The sequence below is a fragment of the Eschrichtius robustus genome, chromosome 5 (assembly GCF_028021215.1).
Source record: "Eschrichtius robustus isolate mEscRob2 chromosome 5, mEscRob2.pri, whole genome shotgun sequence".
In the NCBI taxonomy this organism is placed as follows: Eukaryota; Metazoa; Chordata; class Mammalia; order Artiodactyla; family Eschrichtiidae; genus Eschrichtius; species Eschrichtius robustus.
In genome coordinates this window covers 66495807-66513213 of record NC_090828.1, presented here as the reverse complement: position 1 = coordinate 66513213, position 17407 = coordinate 66495807, and the positions used below count along the sequence as shown (strand labels likewise).

General features: G+C 36.1%; 1 protein-coding gene across 6 annotated transcripts in view; it reads right to left on the bottom strand.

Moving 5' to 3' along the window:
* Positions 1 to 6274: 6274 nt before the first annotated feature.
* The window catches only part of LOC137764894 (sodium channel protein type 1 subunit alpha), an 83926-nt gene continuing 72793 nt past the window's right edge, over positions 6275 to 17407 (bottom strand). For all 6 annotated transcript variants that reach the window (XM_068543957.1, XM_068543952.1, XM_068543953.1 and 3 more), the window contains exons 22-26: positions 15182 to 15235; positions 13506 to 13643; positions 11470 to 11574; positions 9625 to 9895; positions 6275 to 7452 (exon numbers count right to left, since the gene is read on the bottom strand). In XM_068543957.1, the coding sequence (XP_068400058.1) occupies positions 6275 to 7452; positions 9625 to 9895; positions 11470 to 11574; positions 13506 to 13643; positions 15182 to 15235 (1746 nt within the window). The remainder of the gene's footprint in view (positions 7453 to 9624; positions 9896 to 11469; positions 11575 to 13505; positions 13644 to 15181; positions 15236 to 17407) is intronic.

Here is a 17407-nt window from a genome sequence, read left to right as displayed (position 1 = left end):
AGTCCCTAGAAGGTAATTTTTAAAAGGAAAGAGATAACGGGACAGTGAACAAAGATGCATCACAGTTGAGAAAAGTTAATTTTCGAAATTAGAAGAAACAATTTTGAAAGTGCGAAGCTGGACAGAAAGAATCAATCATGAAGGAGAGAATAAAGACACAAGAGAAGGTGAATAACTCATGGAGCAAGGTATCAGAGTACGTAGAAATGAATGCGGGAAAATGATCTCTGGAAAGATATGAAGGTAGGGAATAGAGGGAGGTAGAGGGGGAAAGGGAAAGGGAGAAAAGCAAAGAGGGGGCAAGGCAGGAAAGGGGAGGGAAGCAGAGGGAAGGGAAGGAAGACATTTTTCATTGCAGAGGAAAGAAGCTGAGGAAGTTCATGATAATGTCCTCATGTTTCTTGGTGGGGTAAGAGGCGGCGTTATTTGCAAATATGAGTGTTCTGAGAAGGTAGTAAGGGACTTGAGCAACACTGAGTACTCAGTGGACACTGAAGATTATCTACTAGTGATGTCAAGAATTTCTTGGTGATGCATCTTCCCCAACAATACTTGACTGCCTGTAATATTTTTCTCCTCTAGTGCCTTTGCTGCCACACTGGTTGAATCAATGTTAATTGACAACCTTGGAGAATATTCCCATGTTCCAGGAAGGACAGTACTATGAGTAGTATAGTACATGATAGAAGCAATAATATTTCTTGACTATGAACATTTTGATAAATTTGTAGTGACTCAGAAACATTTATCTTCTTACATAATAATATGAAATTCTAATGCACACATGATAGAATACACAATTACAGGACAAATTTGTAGACTTTAATACAGGTTATACAGTTCTAATGTCTGAACCTGTTGGTACACACATACAAACATATTAACCTATAAGGTTAAGTAGTGATTGTCTATCCCACTGGTTCCTGGACTCTTGATTTCATGTACCAGTTAAATAAAATGAGAGGACCAACACAGGGTCACCAATTTTTTTTTTTTTTTTTTGGCCACCTTGGGTCATCGTTGCTGCATGTGGGCTTTCTCTAGTTGCGGTGAGCAGGGGCTACTCTTCTTTGTGGTGCGCGGACTTCTCATTGCGGTGGCTTCTCTTGTTGTGGAGCACAGGCTCTGGGCTCAGGGGCTTCAGTAGTTGTGGCACACGGGCTTAGTTGCTCCTCAGCATGTGGGATCTTCCCGGACCAGGGCTCGAATCCGTGTCCCCTGAACTGGCAGGTGGATTCTTAACCACTGCGCCACCAGGGAAGTCCAGGGTCGCCAATTTTTAATTTGGCCAAATAAAGTATTAAAACAACCTATTATCATTTATTCCCACCATCATTTCAAAAAGAGGATGTTAACATAAAATGCTTTTAGTCTCTGGAATTAAAAAAAAAATAAAGTCACACTTTTACAATAAAGTTCTTTAAATTGAATATGTTTAGCTTTATAAATATTTGTGACATTATTCTTAATTTCCTAGGTTAACTGCAGGCATATGAAACCCTTGCCATGTGGGTGCTGGTCTGTGGAAATATGTTTGGGGTTATTGATTGACACAATGTTCGTACCCCAACTCATATAGCCAATAAGCCACCTTCTGTTATGATATGGGCAGAATCCCCAGAGTTTAGATCAAAAGGCTCCGATTTAGATCTGTCTAGCTTCAAATACTGAGGTCTTAACCACTAAGCCACAGGTCTCTCCTAAAATATTCTCATTTTTAGTACTATAAGGATTATCATGAAGGGCAAGGAATGTAATCATTTGTCTCTTCAGAAAGATGACTTCCAGGGAACAAGAATAGTAGTTAAAATACAGGGTTCTTTGAAGTAATTAGAGCTAGTACACCTAATTTTAAGGGTAGAATCATAAATTCCAGGACACAAAAAACAGGTGATACAATGAATACACACACACACACACACACACACACTTCAATAACACAAGGGCAAAAAAAACCCTTCCCATCCCCAAAGACACACACACATATCTATATCAACCTTTACATACACACATATACACATATAATTTATTTTCCTTTGATCCCATTCAAAAGTCAGTTGCAGACATCATCGCACTCATCCCTAAATACTTTAATGTGCATTTTCCGAGAACAAGGGTATTACCTTTAATTATGTAATAGTCACATTTAGACTTTCTAAAATTAAGGAAATTAATACTTTTATAATGCTAATAATCAACAGTCTATATTCAAATTTAGCCAGTTTTCCCAGTAATATCCATAATTATTTCTATTTTCCCAGTCTAGTATTCAATCCAGAATCACACATTGTGTTTAGTTTTCATAGCTCTTCAACTTCAAGCCATTCCTTAGCCTCTTTGTTTTTCATGATATTTTTGAAGAGTTCAGTCCAGTTATTTCATAGAAAGTCCTCAATTTGATTTTCGTTATGATTAAGTTCTGGTTATGCCATTTTGACTGGATACCAAGAAGTGATGTGTCTTCTTCAGTAAAGTTGTTCCCATAATTGATGATGTTATCTTTGAAGGTAGTGTCTGCTAGTTTTCTCCACTGTAAGCTTTCTTATTTAAAAAAAATTTTTAATTAATACAGAATACTTTGAGACAATGTAAATGTCCTATTCCTCATCAAACTTTCACCCATGAGTTTTAGTATTCGTTGATTATTCTTGCATGAATCAGTTGTAATTATGATGGTTGCCAAGTGATAATTTTCTAACTTCATTATTTCTTCTACATTTGTTCGTTAACATTCAACTGTAAGGAAGAGATTTTTTCCTTTTCTCCATTTATTTATGTCAGTATATACTTGTGAATTCTTATTTTATTCAATGGGTTAAAGCTGTAACTATCATTATTTGCTATGCAAAAAATACCAAAATGAATATGGTGATTTATATGATTATGTTTTGTATTTGGAAAGGTACCAGTGAGTACTGGTATGGATGTGGAATACAAAAAAAAATCTGTAGGGATTATCCTATAACCCTTATTTTTGTTGGTTAGAGATGGGAAATTCTTTTCACACAGTAGTAAATCAGAATTAGTTGTTGTGGTGTTTTAGGGAGATGATGTCGGTCAGGAAGTTGAAGGATGGGGAGAAGCACTGTGTGTGACCTCTCCTCTTTCCATCAAGTTCACGTTCCTGTTTCAGGCTTCAAAACTGATGTTGTGCTACTCTGATGACAAGTGGGGGCTTCTCTTTACTCATAAATTTAGATGTTTCTTTAGCTGTCACTTTCACTGTCTGGACCACTGCAGTAACCTCTCCATGGTCTCTGTGAATTCTGTGCTTGACTTCACTGTATTTTCGCCAGTTCCTGTTTATCTACCAAAGCTGGTTAGATTAAGCCTCCAAGCTAACCCAAGGCAAATCTTTGCCTCGTGCCCACTTTCACGAGATATTTAATCACTGTATCATCCAGGCAGGAGACAGATGGCATGCTGAAATGAGGCAACAGAGAATGTTTTTATGAAGGGGCCATTTAAAAAGTTGTCAGCAAGGTAAGGGGAACATGACAAGGAATAGGGAAGTCCAGCCACAGGTCTTAAGGAGCAAGGTGGAGAGTGATGACCGGACCCTCAACAAAGTAGCTCGCATTGTAGGAGGGGGCTATCTGACTGCAAGTATGACTATGTTGATGAATGGAGCACTGCCAACCCAGAGCAACCTAGCAAAGAAGACACTGGGAAATAAACACCCAATTTCACTGTTCTCCCACTGGTGTTTTCCTTCTGGGGCTGCCCACTGGCCAAACCGATTGTGATCTAGAGGGTAAGAGAGCCCATTGATGCAATTTATAAGACCACCCTCACACAGAGCAGGATGGAGGAGCATGAAGAGTGGTTCTGGAGGAGCAAACAAAATACCGGACTCATACATTGCAACTTTTACTATTTTAATACAGTTCTGAGGGATTCTCTTTGTACCTCAAGGGGCCATCCACCATAGCTCCGGTTCCCATATCCTTCTTTTCCTTCTGGAGCCACCAGCTTATGCTCTAGCATCAGTCCTTTCTCCTAACAGAGACCACACCCTACTGCCTGTAGCCCCTGGTAGGTCACTTCCCCCAGTCCCATTCCTACCACAGATTTTCTTGCTGTCAGCCCAGGTATACCTCTGTGTGTGTGTGTGTGTGTGTTTAGCTCCCCTTCTCCCCCAATTTGTACGATAAAAACATCTTCATCTTGTTATGCAACACCGTTAACTAAAAGTAACTGGGCAAACAATAAAATAAAAAATGTAATCTTTATTAGTTTTGCACATTTTTAATGTTGGTTAGCATCATTTAGGGTAATAGTAGCATTTTCCAGCATGCAGTTCACGAATACAGTTTAAGTAGTTTTAAGAAAAAGTGTTGCCTATAGTTTGCTTCTGTAAGAAACACAAAATGTCCTGATATAACTGACTACGTAAGTTCACTACTCTCTGTTCTTCCAGAAAAAAAAAAGTTGTGAAACCCACATTATATTTAGAGCAATCTAGAGCGGCATGACTCCAAAGAAATGAAAACATAAACAGAAGTTAGGAAAAAGAGGACAAAAATGAAAAATAAGCACTATCTTCAATCAGTTAATGTAGGAACTACCAAAAATGTAAATAAAAATTTATACCTTTTTCCAATTGCAAAGCATAATTTGGATGTGAGTTGTGAACCTATTTTTGCCCCTTAAAATTATGAAATAATCTAAAAGTAGCAAATGTAATAAAAAAGCAGAAATCTACAACTACCCCATCTTGTTTTCATTTCTTATTTAGCAAATTTCTTCCCTGAAAAAGTACGGTGGACAGAAAGTAAGAAAGTGATTGTGATATCAATCTTAAGATAATTTCCTCTTCATATTTATGTACATAATGCTGAAAAATAAAATAAAAATGACTTTTTACAGTACTTATATTTGCTTATAAACTCTAAACACATTTTAACAGGTTAAGCAGTGTTTTTTTTTAAAACATGTCTGTACAGTCAGGCTATACAACATATGTTATCCACTTAAAATTTAAAAAAAACCAAAAAGCTGTTAAAGTGCTGCAAACGATTGCTTAATGACTTAAAGAAATGAGATCTGTTGAGCAATTTCTTTGACTTTACCAGTGACATACGGTTTCTCATAAATGAGATTCTGAGCAGTGGGAGAAACCAGATACAGCAGCATGGTAATAGAAACATGCATTCATAGTATCCAAACTATCTATAATGGTACAGAATACATTATGTTACCTGTGTAAAGCTTGCACTCTACATTTCTTGTGGTACATATTTGATGCAATAAATACCGTGCTTAGGTCATTATTTGTTTGCTCAAACGTGCACCACCGGGTAAAATGACTATTTACATAATAAATAGCATTTCATTAACATATACATTGTCAACCTTGCTGAGCTGAAGATGGCTAAACAAAGTGCAGGATTAAGCAGAAATTCATAAAGCGTTCTTTTTGTCAATTCCGTCTTTAGGGGGGAAGCAATACTTATTCAGTTTTTTAAATACAATAAACAGAAACATAACACTTATGACTCCAGACATTTGAGTGAAGTTTTCACCTGCTAAGATTTCATGGGCTATCCCCCCAAAATGATATAGTTGGTCTAGGGGCTGGATTTGACAAGGTCAGCAAAGCACCTCCAATTTTCACCTAATTACCCCTCCCAGAAACATGGATGGAATTTAAGAATTCATTGTTTTCCTCGTGACGTTTTTCATGCATGATCTCTGAGTGTAGCATGCCCTCATGCAAACCACATCTCTGTGCAGATGGGAGGCCGTGCAATTACCATAACCTCTGGTGGCATACCTGTTAGAGAGGTCCTTTAGTCTATTTCCCAACAGAAACCCCGTTTACAAAAATAGTCACATATAATAAACAACATATGGACTAAAAAAAAGATGAATCCACTAACAGATTTTGTAAAAATGTGACAAATGTGGCAGTCGAAATGCAAAGAGTGGATACAATTACTACACTAAAGTGTTTCATGTTAAACAACCCCCGAATTATAGGTTTGCACCCCTTTGAACTGGTCCCTACAGTCTGAGTAGCCATTTTGTCTCTTGTCTTCAGCAGTGTCAGCTGGTAGTGAGAACAGTAATCTCCTGTCAAGGTCATCTCCCCTTTTCACAGAGTCACAGTTTTCCGACAAGGGGTCACTGTCTGATTGTAGGCACTGACCTTAAGTAGATTTGTGTAAAAACAGTTTGGCATTGACCTCCTAAAGGAGTCCTGTTGACCAGAATACATCACCTTCACAGGCTGTAAACAATTTGTCACCCAGTGATTTTGATTTATTTTTGTTTATTTCCCTTTGGCTTTCTCATCTTTGCCTTCTTGCTCGTGTTTTTCCACGATTGGCTTTGTTACCCGATCGTAGGAGGGTGGACAAGCTGCTGTGGACATGGTCAGATCAGTTTTTTCTGTAACTGAGTTTTCATGTATTCTGTCAATTACCATGTCTTCTTTTATAAGAAGATTAGCCCCACCTTTGATTTTATTTTTGTTATATGTAAATGAGGCGTGCTTTACAGTTCGCTTTAAAAGGTGGCGCCTGTACGCACGCTGAATAATAACAGCAGACACCTCCTCTTGTTTTCGTTTTAAAGTCGTAGTTATTGGCTGATAGGAGACCTTTGATGGGTTGGAAGCCATGAATCGCTCTTCCATCTGTATTCGGAGAGCATCCATCTCTCCACTCTCCCCCAGAACCCGCTTCGTAAAAGCAAATAAGATGTCAAGACAGTGGATCCGGTCCCCACTGACCATGGGCAGATCCATGGCAATGAGCTGGATTTTGTTCGGTTGTGGCAAATTGAGGGGAGGTTCAAGAGCAGCTGCAAACTGAGAGAGTTTTTCAAATTCCATGAACTGGGTGGCATTGGGATCAAACTTCTCCCAAACCTCGTAGAACATCTCAAAGTCATCCTCGCTCAGGGGCTCTGCACTTTCTTCAGTAGCAACACTGAAGTTCTCCAGGATGACAGCAATGTACATGTTCACCACGACCAGAAATGATATGATGATGTAACTGACAAAAAAGAAGATCCCCACAGATGGGTTCCCACAGTCTCCCTTAACTGAGCTGCCAGGGTTAACTTTATTAGGGTCACAATCGGGTGGTTTACTGTTGAGAATAGGTGCTAGCAATCCATCCCAGCCAGCAGAGGTGGTAATCTGGAACAGGCAGATCATGCTGTTGCCAAAAGTTTCAAAATTGAACATGTCATCAATTCCAGCTTCCTTTTTAACATAGGCGAAGTTGGACATTCCAAAGATGGCGTAGATGAACATGACCAGGAAGAGCAGGAGGCCGATGTTAAACAACGCAGGAAGGGACATCATCAAAGCAAAGAGCAGCGTGCGGATCCCCTTGGCCCCTTTGATCAGACGCAGGATTCGGCCAATCCTGGCAAGACGGATCACTCGGAAGAGGGTAGGGGACACAAAATATTTCTCTATCAGCTCAGCCAGAAACATACCTATGGATAAAAGATCAGAGTATCGACCAGTGAAGAAGTTATCCATTAAAATAATATTTAAATTTCTGTTAAGGCTCCCAGGTAAAGTTCAGAGTACTGAAATTCAGTTACTTAATCTTCAATGTTACATACAGACAATACATACATATATTATAGATAAACCTTAATTTCGGCATTCAGCATTAAATTCAACTCAGTATTTGCTGTGGACTAAATTCTGTCCTACCCCCCACACACCCACCCTACCACCAAATTCATACATTACAGCCCTAACCCCCCAAGGTGGTGGTATTTGAAGATAGGGCCTTTGGGAGATAATTAAGTTTAGATGACGTCATAAGGTTGGAACCCTCATGATAGGATTAGTGCCTTTATGAGAACAGACAATAGAGAGCTTGCTCTCTCTTTCTCCCTGCCACCTGAGGACACAGTGAGAAGACAGCCATCTACCAGCCTGGAAGAGAGCTCTCACCAGAAACCCATCATGTTGGCACCTTGACTTGGACTTCTGGCTTCCAGAACTCTGAGAAAATAAGTTTCTCTTGTTTAAGCCACCCAGTCTGTGGTAATCATTATGGCAGTCCAAGGTGACTATGACAATATTCAGTTCAATAAGGATTTTATAGTACCTTTTGTCTTTGAGGGATATCTATAGACCAGTTTTAGCTTATACAAAATCCCAAGACTGAATCTAAAAAATCAAATTAAAAATTCTCAAGTCCATCTTAAGAGCAGTAGCCAACAGTATACGTACACGTTTATAAGAATCCAATGATTTTTTTCTGAAAATGCCAAATCATATATACCCTCTATTCAGTCCTTCCCCATCTAAAAGTATCTGCAGTTTTTAATGCTGTTTTCATCTCTCCATGAACTTGATGTTTCCCTAAGTTTCTACTATAATATTCATATATATATATATATATATATATATATATATATATATATATATATATATATATATATATTATCTGGCACATTTCTAAAACGGTTTAAGCTGATGCTCTTTCTGGTTTCCTGTGTCTGACACTGGTCTCTCAGCTCTCTTCCTTAAAGCTTCTTTCTCCATTTGCCTTTTAAATAATGAAATAGTGATTGAGCTGAAGAGGAGCTCAAGAAACTAAGTACCTTTGAGTTACACTACCTCATTCTGTAAAGAGTAAGTAAGCATGTGTGTGTGTGTGTGTGTGTGTGTGTGTGTGTGTGTATGTATATGAGTGAGAGAGAGGGAAAGAGAGAAAGAGAGGTAAATACAACTAAGTACCCTATCCACAACTAATTACACCACAGATTACTGTGGGACTCAAAGGCTACATACAACATATGAGTTGGATAGAAGATCAACTTCTTCAGAGCGGGGAATGGCATAAAAATCTGCCCAACGGAGGCGCCCCCTATTGGATCGTAAAATATTGACCCAATCATATTATTATCTGGTTTAGGAAAGAATGAATACTTCAGGCCCACAGGCAGACTTCTTCACTTTACTGGAGCTAGAGTTGTATCTTGAATGAGATGAGCTATTGGTCACGTGACCTGTTTAACATTCCAGGCTTTGAAGTGTATGACTGATGAAATGATGTTCCATGCCACATCACTTCTTTTGTGCATCATTACTATAAATTTCAAGGTAATCTACAAAATATCCCATACCCTGCATTAAAGAACTTACCATCTGCAATTGCTGACATTTTGTTCTTAGCTTTATTCTCTTTTCACTCTATGTTCTTCCTTATTTGCCATCAGCTTCCACTCCTGTATACATGCTAATGACTCTGTGTCTATGTCTCTGATGCACTGTCTCTCCTGAGTACCAGACTAAATTTCTAGTCCTCTCTTCAACAGAGCTATTTATATATTGTATAGACTATTCAATCTCAACAAGTCAAAAACATTTCAATCTTAGTTAACAGCACATTTCTGGTTCAAATGAATGAGACTTTGCTATATTGACAAATAATATACCTAGTCTAAAATGGACAGAATAGGATACAATACTCTATGCATAGTAGGAGCCTCATTTTGTAAGAAAGAGAAACACAGCAGTATGAAATACATCAAAATTTTCACAGTGGTTTTCTCTGAGTGGTCAGATGACCTCTAATTGAAACTTGATTAGTCTAACTTTTACTTTTATTGAGCTGAACTTAAGAGACCTGAAATAATTCTTACCTACAATGGAGAGAATGACAACCACAAAATCAAAAATATTCCAGCCTATGGTAAAATAATAATGGCGGAGGGAGACGAGCTTCAGCACACATTCTCCAGTGAACAGCACAATGAACACCAGGTTGATACGTGACAAAATGTTAGTCACATATTCACTCTGATCGTCAGTTTCCACCATCATTGTGACCATGTTGAGACAGATGAGAATCATGATGCTTATGTCAAAAACTTGTCTGGTTACGAAGTCAAAGACCATTCCTTGAAATTTGTTCTGTAGAGAATCAGAAATGATTTTAGCAACAGAGGAGTTTTCCTGTACACATTAGTTTCTACATAAGTACTTTCTGCACTAACTGACTGTCTAGTATTATACCTAGGAACCACTGGCCCTGAATTTTGTAAAAGATGGTTTATAGCACATTGTTTTTTAATTTAGTTACCTAAATTGCTATTTACCAAAATGTATTCCACAGAATAACAATCCCTTGTCAAAAGGGGACTTCTGATAAGAAACACTGCATACTATACACTTCTCTGAGAGGCACAAAATGCGTGTTGATGTATTAAAATTATGAGACGTTAAGAAACCTGCTTAATTTTGTTATACCAGAATTTCCCATGATCAGTTGGACCATGAAGCAGTTTCAAAATATAGTATCTATTAACATTCCACTTGCCTTATTCTCAAAGAATTGTTAGAGGGAACTTGTCATTTTCATGACACACCTATAACATTATGCATTTAAAGTCCACGTGTGGCAATACTGATGCTCTTCCACCAACCAGTCTTTGCTGACATTGTCACACACAGAATGCTGAGTCTACACAGGGATAATCAGGCCAGAATGACATTCCTTATGGCTTGATGTCACAAATTCATGTCTCTTGTCACTGATCCATAGATCTGCTCCCTGGTTCTGCCACTGTCATTCACTACAGGCTATTGTCTGGCCCATTTTCCTAGGCCACTGAGGAACTTCGAGGACATCGTCTATCTTACATTTTTCCTACACATAGTTGACTCATTTTTACTTCCAGTGTTAAGGCTTAACAGAGGACAGTATATGTTTTTCATCATTCTCAAGAAGGCAAGTTTTGGCTAGCACAATATGAATATGAATGTTCACTAGCATTTTATTCCCTAAAGCACCCCAGGAGTTGTTTTAACCTCACAGATCATCATCATAAAAATCAGTACAATGTGGGATAAGGCTCCTCCATTTCACGGCAGTTGTTTCATTGGTTCATCATGGAAACATGACATTTGGTTATTTATCATCATGAATTGTACTTATTGACTCTGACTTCTGTAGACATTAGTAATTTCTAACTTTATAGCCTTATATATGAATATTAGATATTAGAAGTCTTTCCTTCTCCAAAACACCTGGTACCTCTAATGAAAAATAAAATGGAAGTAAGGTGTTATTTCACTCAACAATTCATCAACTTGTTAATCTATCAGAAAACTGCATGTTTTTTAACCCCATCCAAGATTACTCTTCTCTCTAACATTACCTGGCAATTATTCTTGAGTTATATGATCAAATTCCTTGTACATATCACACTGCCTATGTGTCCTTTGCCATTTTGTTTGGATTCTAGTTGTGTAATTCTAAATGCCTTGAAGATAAGGGTGCATTTTCTGTTTCTTCTTTTTCCTTTTGGTCTCTCCCTTTAAAAAATCATTTTTACCATTACCATAAAAGGTATGAATTAATGATGCTCTAAAAGTGGGAGAAATCTTTGCTGCTGGAAATGTTAGCTTCTATCTCTTCTGTGAGAAAACCCATGAAAGTTTTTGTTTTTGTATTTTTTTCCCCCATATCATTTGGTATTTCTTACCCCTGGTCGAGGTATAGGCTTTTGAGGCTTTTTTGATCCTAATTTTTTCATTGCATTATAGTATTTCTTCTGTTCTTCTGTCATAAAGATGTCTTGACCTCCAAAGTATAGAAAAGAAAAATCAAAACTGGTTAAAACTGTGTCCCTCTGTACATAGTTTTTTAATGTTAAACTTAAAATAGGAAAGGGGCAATTAAAAAAGGAAATGCAAAATTCAACCAATTAGCATAATTATGCCTGGGATTTTAAATTTGAAAAATTAAAACTAGTTTTTAGATACTATAGTCTTATTTATTTCTCACAATCATACAAAATTGACTTTATTATTTTCACTATTATTTTATGGAGGAAAAATTCCCAGAATCTGAGAGGTTAAGTATTTTACCCAAGACCGTAAACTCAGGAAGTAGTACAATTTGGTTCACTGAGACACTAAATACGTGGTTCCGTTCACTACACACACTGCCTTTCAGAAGTTAAAGACAATGATTTTCTTATTCATATGTAGCAAAGAGTTAGAGTAGGTATATTGCATGATGGTTTAGAGTTACTCATAAAAAGCCACTTTCACTCTGCCAAGAATTGGAGCAAAAGGATAGAAAGGAAACTGGCCAAATCGGTAGATGACTTAGGGGAAAGGTCAGAGGTCATATGTATGGCAGGTATGTGATATGATAGGCCGGTAGGTACAGAGGATTAGAACTCAGGCTAATAAGTGAAACGAAATAGCTTGATAATGATAACAGAGTAATATCAGTAATAATAAAGGGGGCTAAGGGACAGAAATGTTCCATAAGTGAAAGAGTCTCATACAATGAAAGCACTCATATAACAAGAAAACAGACTGAGCAAGTGAGGTGAAGGATCAGTACACAAAGGAAGAAATATAAATGGCAAAAAAAAGGCCTCGAAAACATATTCAAACCTACTAGTCATAAAAGACATGAAAATTAAAATTAAACACAATTTTTACTTTTCAAATATCAAGTACCAAAAAACAGAGAGAATGTTTGATGCCAGTGAAACAGCAGTGACCTGAGCACATCCATACGCTATTATTGGGAGTATGAGTGGGCATGTTATCTGGGGAAAGCAAAACACTTTACTCTGGGAATTTATCTTAAAGAAATCATTAAAGGCTCAAATTTTTTTGGCACAAAGACTTTTGACCAGGCACTATGTAAATTATTAAAGATTAGAAACAACCTAAATCATTAATCTATTGGAAAATGGTTAAGAAAATTATGATAGTATATATATGAAGACTTAACAAAATGGGAAAATACTTATGTTAAGTCAAAAAAAATTTATAATTATAGATCAAATAATTTCAGTAACAAGGATATGTGTAGAAAAAGTCTGAACAGAAAAACATAAAATGTGAATAGTGGTTACTCCTGAGTAATGATATTTCTTCACTTTCTGTGTTTTTGATAACATGCATATATAACTGGGATGATAAAATGGGCTTCATAAGTGATAATAATTAATAAAGAACTGTTCAATTCAAGGCTGGAACTGATAGTTTGTAATTAACATCAGGGAGAATGAAGTGGGAATACATAAAATGAGCCAAAAATGAATTTAAAAATGTGAAAAGAAACACTAGAAGAAGCTTACCTCTCATGCCTAATTTACTGCAAAGATTTTAAACGTTTTTGCTGGAAAATATATTTCAAGGAGGGAAGTTGTAAAGATAAAACAACAGGTTGACTCTGGGAAACAGGTATATGCCTGGGTTCTCTTCTAGTTCTTTTTTAAATTATTTTTCAAAAGAGAAAATGTGGTACCTGCGTATTTTTTCTTTAAAGAGGAGAGAGATTTTGTGAACCTATGCACAGGAGAATGGAATACAGTCATTCTTGGCTTTTTATACCATGAAAGATATGGGCAGTGAATGGCAGAGGGGGAGGATGCAAAAATAGATTTTAATATATAATCCCATTTGGTTTCTGAGTTAAAGTACTCATTTGGTGTTGAAAACCCTTCAAATAATTTATTATCTCAGTGGGAGAGAAAATATTAGAAATACTTATCTTCTTCTTTTGCTGGTTGAAATTATCTATGATGACACCAATAAACAGGTTCAAGGTGAAGAAGGACCCAAAGATGATGAAAATAACAAAGTAAAGATACATGTATAGACTTTCCTCATACTTAGGCTGGAGTTCCACCTACAAAAGGAGAATATTTTGTAAGATATTACAATACATTTGATGCTGGTAGTCACTGGTGTTTTTCATGAGAATAGAAAAGAAAATTTCTAGTAACACTTAAGCAGTACTTTTCTTTATTTCCTCTAAATCAGCTACCTCCAAAAAAAAAATCTCTGAAATTAGCCTTTAGGATAATTTTTTATGTGAAAAACAGAGTGTTCTCATGTGAAAAATACAGTATGATGATTTTGAAATGTATTTTTTTCTAACTATAAATACAACTAATATCTTGCCATTTGGACAGTAGTGTACTAAATTTGGGAATTTTATAAGGTATTGTATTTTAATAATTTTAAAATTAATAGTGAAAAAAATTTTACATCAGTAAATATGCATAGACTATGTTTAGAAATAATCATTCCTGATGCATGAATTTATTTAGCAAACAAGAATTGAGTTACTTATTTCGATGTTTGGCATCCTGCCTATAACATTATAACATTCATTGAATTTTTCAGATTGAGTAGACATAACTGGACATGCCATCTGCTAAATCCTCAACTGATAATTTAATCTCTAGTTTGTACTCATAATAAATAAGCATTTGAGCTTTTACTTAGCACTTAGTAAAGAGGTAAAGGAGTCACTATAGATAGTGCCCTAATAGATTCATGTCCTCCTAAAGATAACAGAGTTAAAAACCAACCAAACACACAAAACAAAAATAATAAGTAACAAAGTGAAATAACTCATCTCTGGAGGATATCAGGAAAGTACTCAACATAAAACTAAAGCCACTTATGGGAAATGCACATCAAGAAAGATAAAAGTGTGCTTATCAGATCAGTTTAAAGATTACAGGGGCAAAGTTCATTCTTCATGATTATAGAAGATGGGACTTCAGAATGGAAAGATAAAGAGAAAATACTAAATTTTACAAATTTTGAAGAGCAGAGTTGGAATGAGCATGGCTTTCAATTCTCTTCTTGAAGCCTGAAAAAGACTATTATAGGAGAAATCAAAAAAGTAGGTCTTAGGTGATAGAAACTTAAAGGAAACTGTTGATCACAGAAATGATAACAGTATCTGTAAAGGTTCCAGTAAATTTATGGATGCTATAATCATATAAAAGAATGGATTTTAAAGTGACTATTACAGAAATCTAAGGCTACCTAGGCAACATCCCTAACTTGTCTAATATGGAGGGTAAACTACTGATAGTAACCATGTATTTCTTCATATTTGCTCCAGCATGCCAAAATTATTATTGATTATATAATTGGTAGATAAAAAGGAAACAAAATAGAAAAATAGTTAATAGACGGATATTTGTTAGTTATGAAATATACTCATGTGTTACTTTAGCTTGACTTCCATTTTGATATATCTTACTAAGATCTTTCTGATAAATACTACTATACTTGAGTATTAACTTGAGTCATACTTTTCCCTTTTTAAAAATTCATTGTAGAATCATTCCACTTAGCTGCTATGCTCTGTTAATTTTAGTGCCTAATCAATATTGTGAAAAGACTTAGGATGTAAAGAATACTTACATTTCTGGAATCAACTGCTGCATACATTATATTCATCCATCCCTTAAATGTGGCCTATTAAAAAGGACATGCATGTTTTACTTTGGAGTAAAAATAATTCAGACCTGATGTTTAATAAATATTCTTCCTGATATATTTCTTTAAAAGGAACATTTTTAAAAGACATCTCAAAACAAATTTTACATGGATTTTGGACCAACAATATCTCAGTAAGTCTCTTCATTTCTAGACCATATAATAAACAGAATGGTCATTTGATATATCTTCCTGCTTGATAACCAACTCACAAATACTTCTCAGTTCTTTAGAGTTAATGGAATCATGCAATATAAAGTGCTATCAAGATTTGGTGGAATACTTTTAGAAAGCTTTACAAATGCCAACACATTTGTCAATGTTTGTAGCAGCAAAACAACTACAACTTAGACCTGACGATCATCCACTAAACTCTATCTACAAGGTGATCAAAGCGACTGAAATTTTATGATTTCTCTTGATTGTAACTCTCTAAGGATCATACAGGTATACAAAAAGTCAGTTGCAACTAACATTTTAAGAATTTTAAAGCATAACATCTAGAAATAATCCTATATTCCACTTTCTTCTCTGTAATTTTTTTAAAATAATACTCCTTGTTTTTTTTTTTTTCTGTTCGTTTGTTTTGTTTTGTTTTTGGGGGTTTTTTTTGGCCATGCCTTGTGGCATGTGGGATCTTAGTTCCCCAACCAGGGACTGAACCCTCGCCACCTGTGTTGGAAGCGTGGAGTCTTAACCACTGGACCGCCAGGGAGTCCCTCTTCTCTGTAATTTTTGATGAGAGTGAGTTAATTTGGGTAAGAAAAGTGAAAAAGAGTACACTCGGTATTCCAAGTGTCATAACTTACAGTAATTTGTTACTTGCCCTAGGACATGAATTTTGAGCCCTATGGGCCTGAGAGGATTATTCCTTAGTGAGCAAGTCTAGCAAAAAGCTTTCAGCATCTGTATCACAACACATCTTTGTTTTTATAACACTAACACTTGTGAAGTGGTAGATGTCATGGGAAGAAAGCCAAGTAAGGGTGCTTGTGATGGCAGTGAAGAGAAAGTAAAGATTCTTAGCTAGAAAATAGAACTTATTTGTCTATCAAAGAGGGAAATGTTGAATGTGTCAATGGCTGAGGTCAATGATAGAACAAGTTAGGTACAGGATAGAACAAGATAGAACACACTAGGTACAGGAACAGAAAAAAGTGATTCAAGGAACCATTTCAATGAATTGCTAATCAACAGAGAGATGATTCTGTATAAAGCCAAGTATAAATCAGTACTTCAGCAGCAGAGTTTATTTAATGGCTTCATACAGGATCTTTACCCCTTGTTTAGCATTTTAAGGGATTGCTTGAAATTTTCAATTTTTCTTTCTCAATTTTATGGAGGAAGTGATATAAATTAGTGATATTTATAAGTGTGGTTATTAGTTGAGCGTTAGGATAAGGGCCCAAGGAAATATCATCATGTGTCTACTATAATATTGAAAGAAATCATACTTGCCAGATTATAAAAATCTCTATTTTAATTGCATAAGCATTCAGAGTAAGTCAGAAACATCTACAAGAGAAATAAGAATTTCTAACAAGAAGGTGGCAAGAACTTGTAAAAGAATCACAGTACTGGCACCTCTGAAAGAGATGCAGAAGGATTTTGACCAGTCCAGGTTTGTTTGCTTGCTTAATCTCCTGGCTGAACAATTGAAAACACAACCCTGGTGAAACAAAATAGATTTCTTCCCTAAAGATTCTGCAGAACCACAGGAAAGAACTTATGCAGTTGTTTTTTTTTTTAAGATGAGTTTTCATTGGCCAAAATAGAACAGTATTTTTACAATGTTTTTCAAACGATCTAGACTCTGTTTTTACCCACTGCTCTCTTGTGATGCAGCTGCAGTCAGAAGCAGCATCAAATGAAAATGTTTAAGAGGCCACCATCTTTTACATTTTTATAAATTGTGAACTATTTTTCAGTCTTAAAGACCCAGTAGTGAAAACATCAATATTTAGAGAAAAAAAAAAAAAGACTTAAGTAATTGTACTGAAGGCCATTTGGGGTGAGACAACAGCTGCTTGTGTTCGATTTCTGTGTCTGAGTGTTACCTGGCATTATTTCATTTCGCTCTGAGGATCTAAACCTAAAACCTAAATATCATTCCCCAATCTTCAATCCAAATGATACAACTCAGTAACAGTT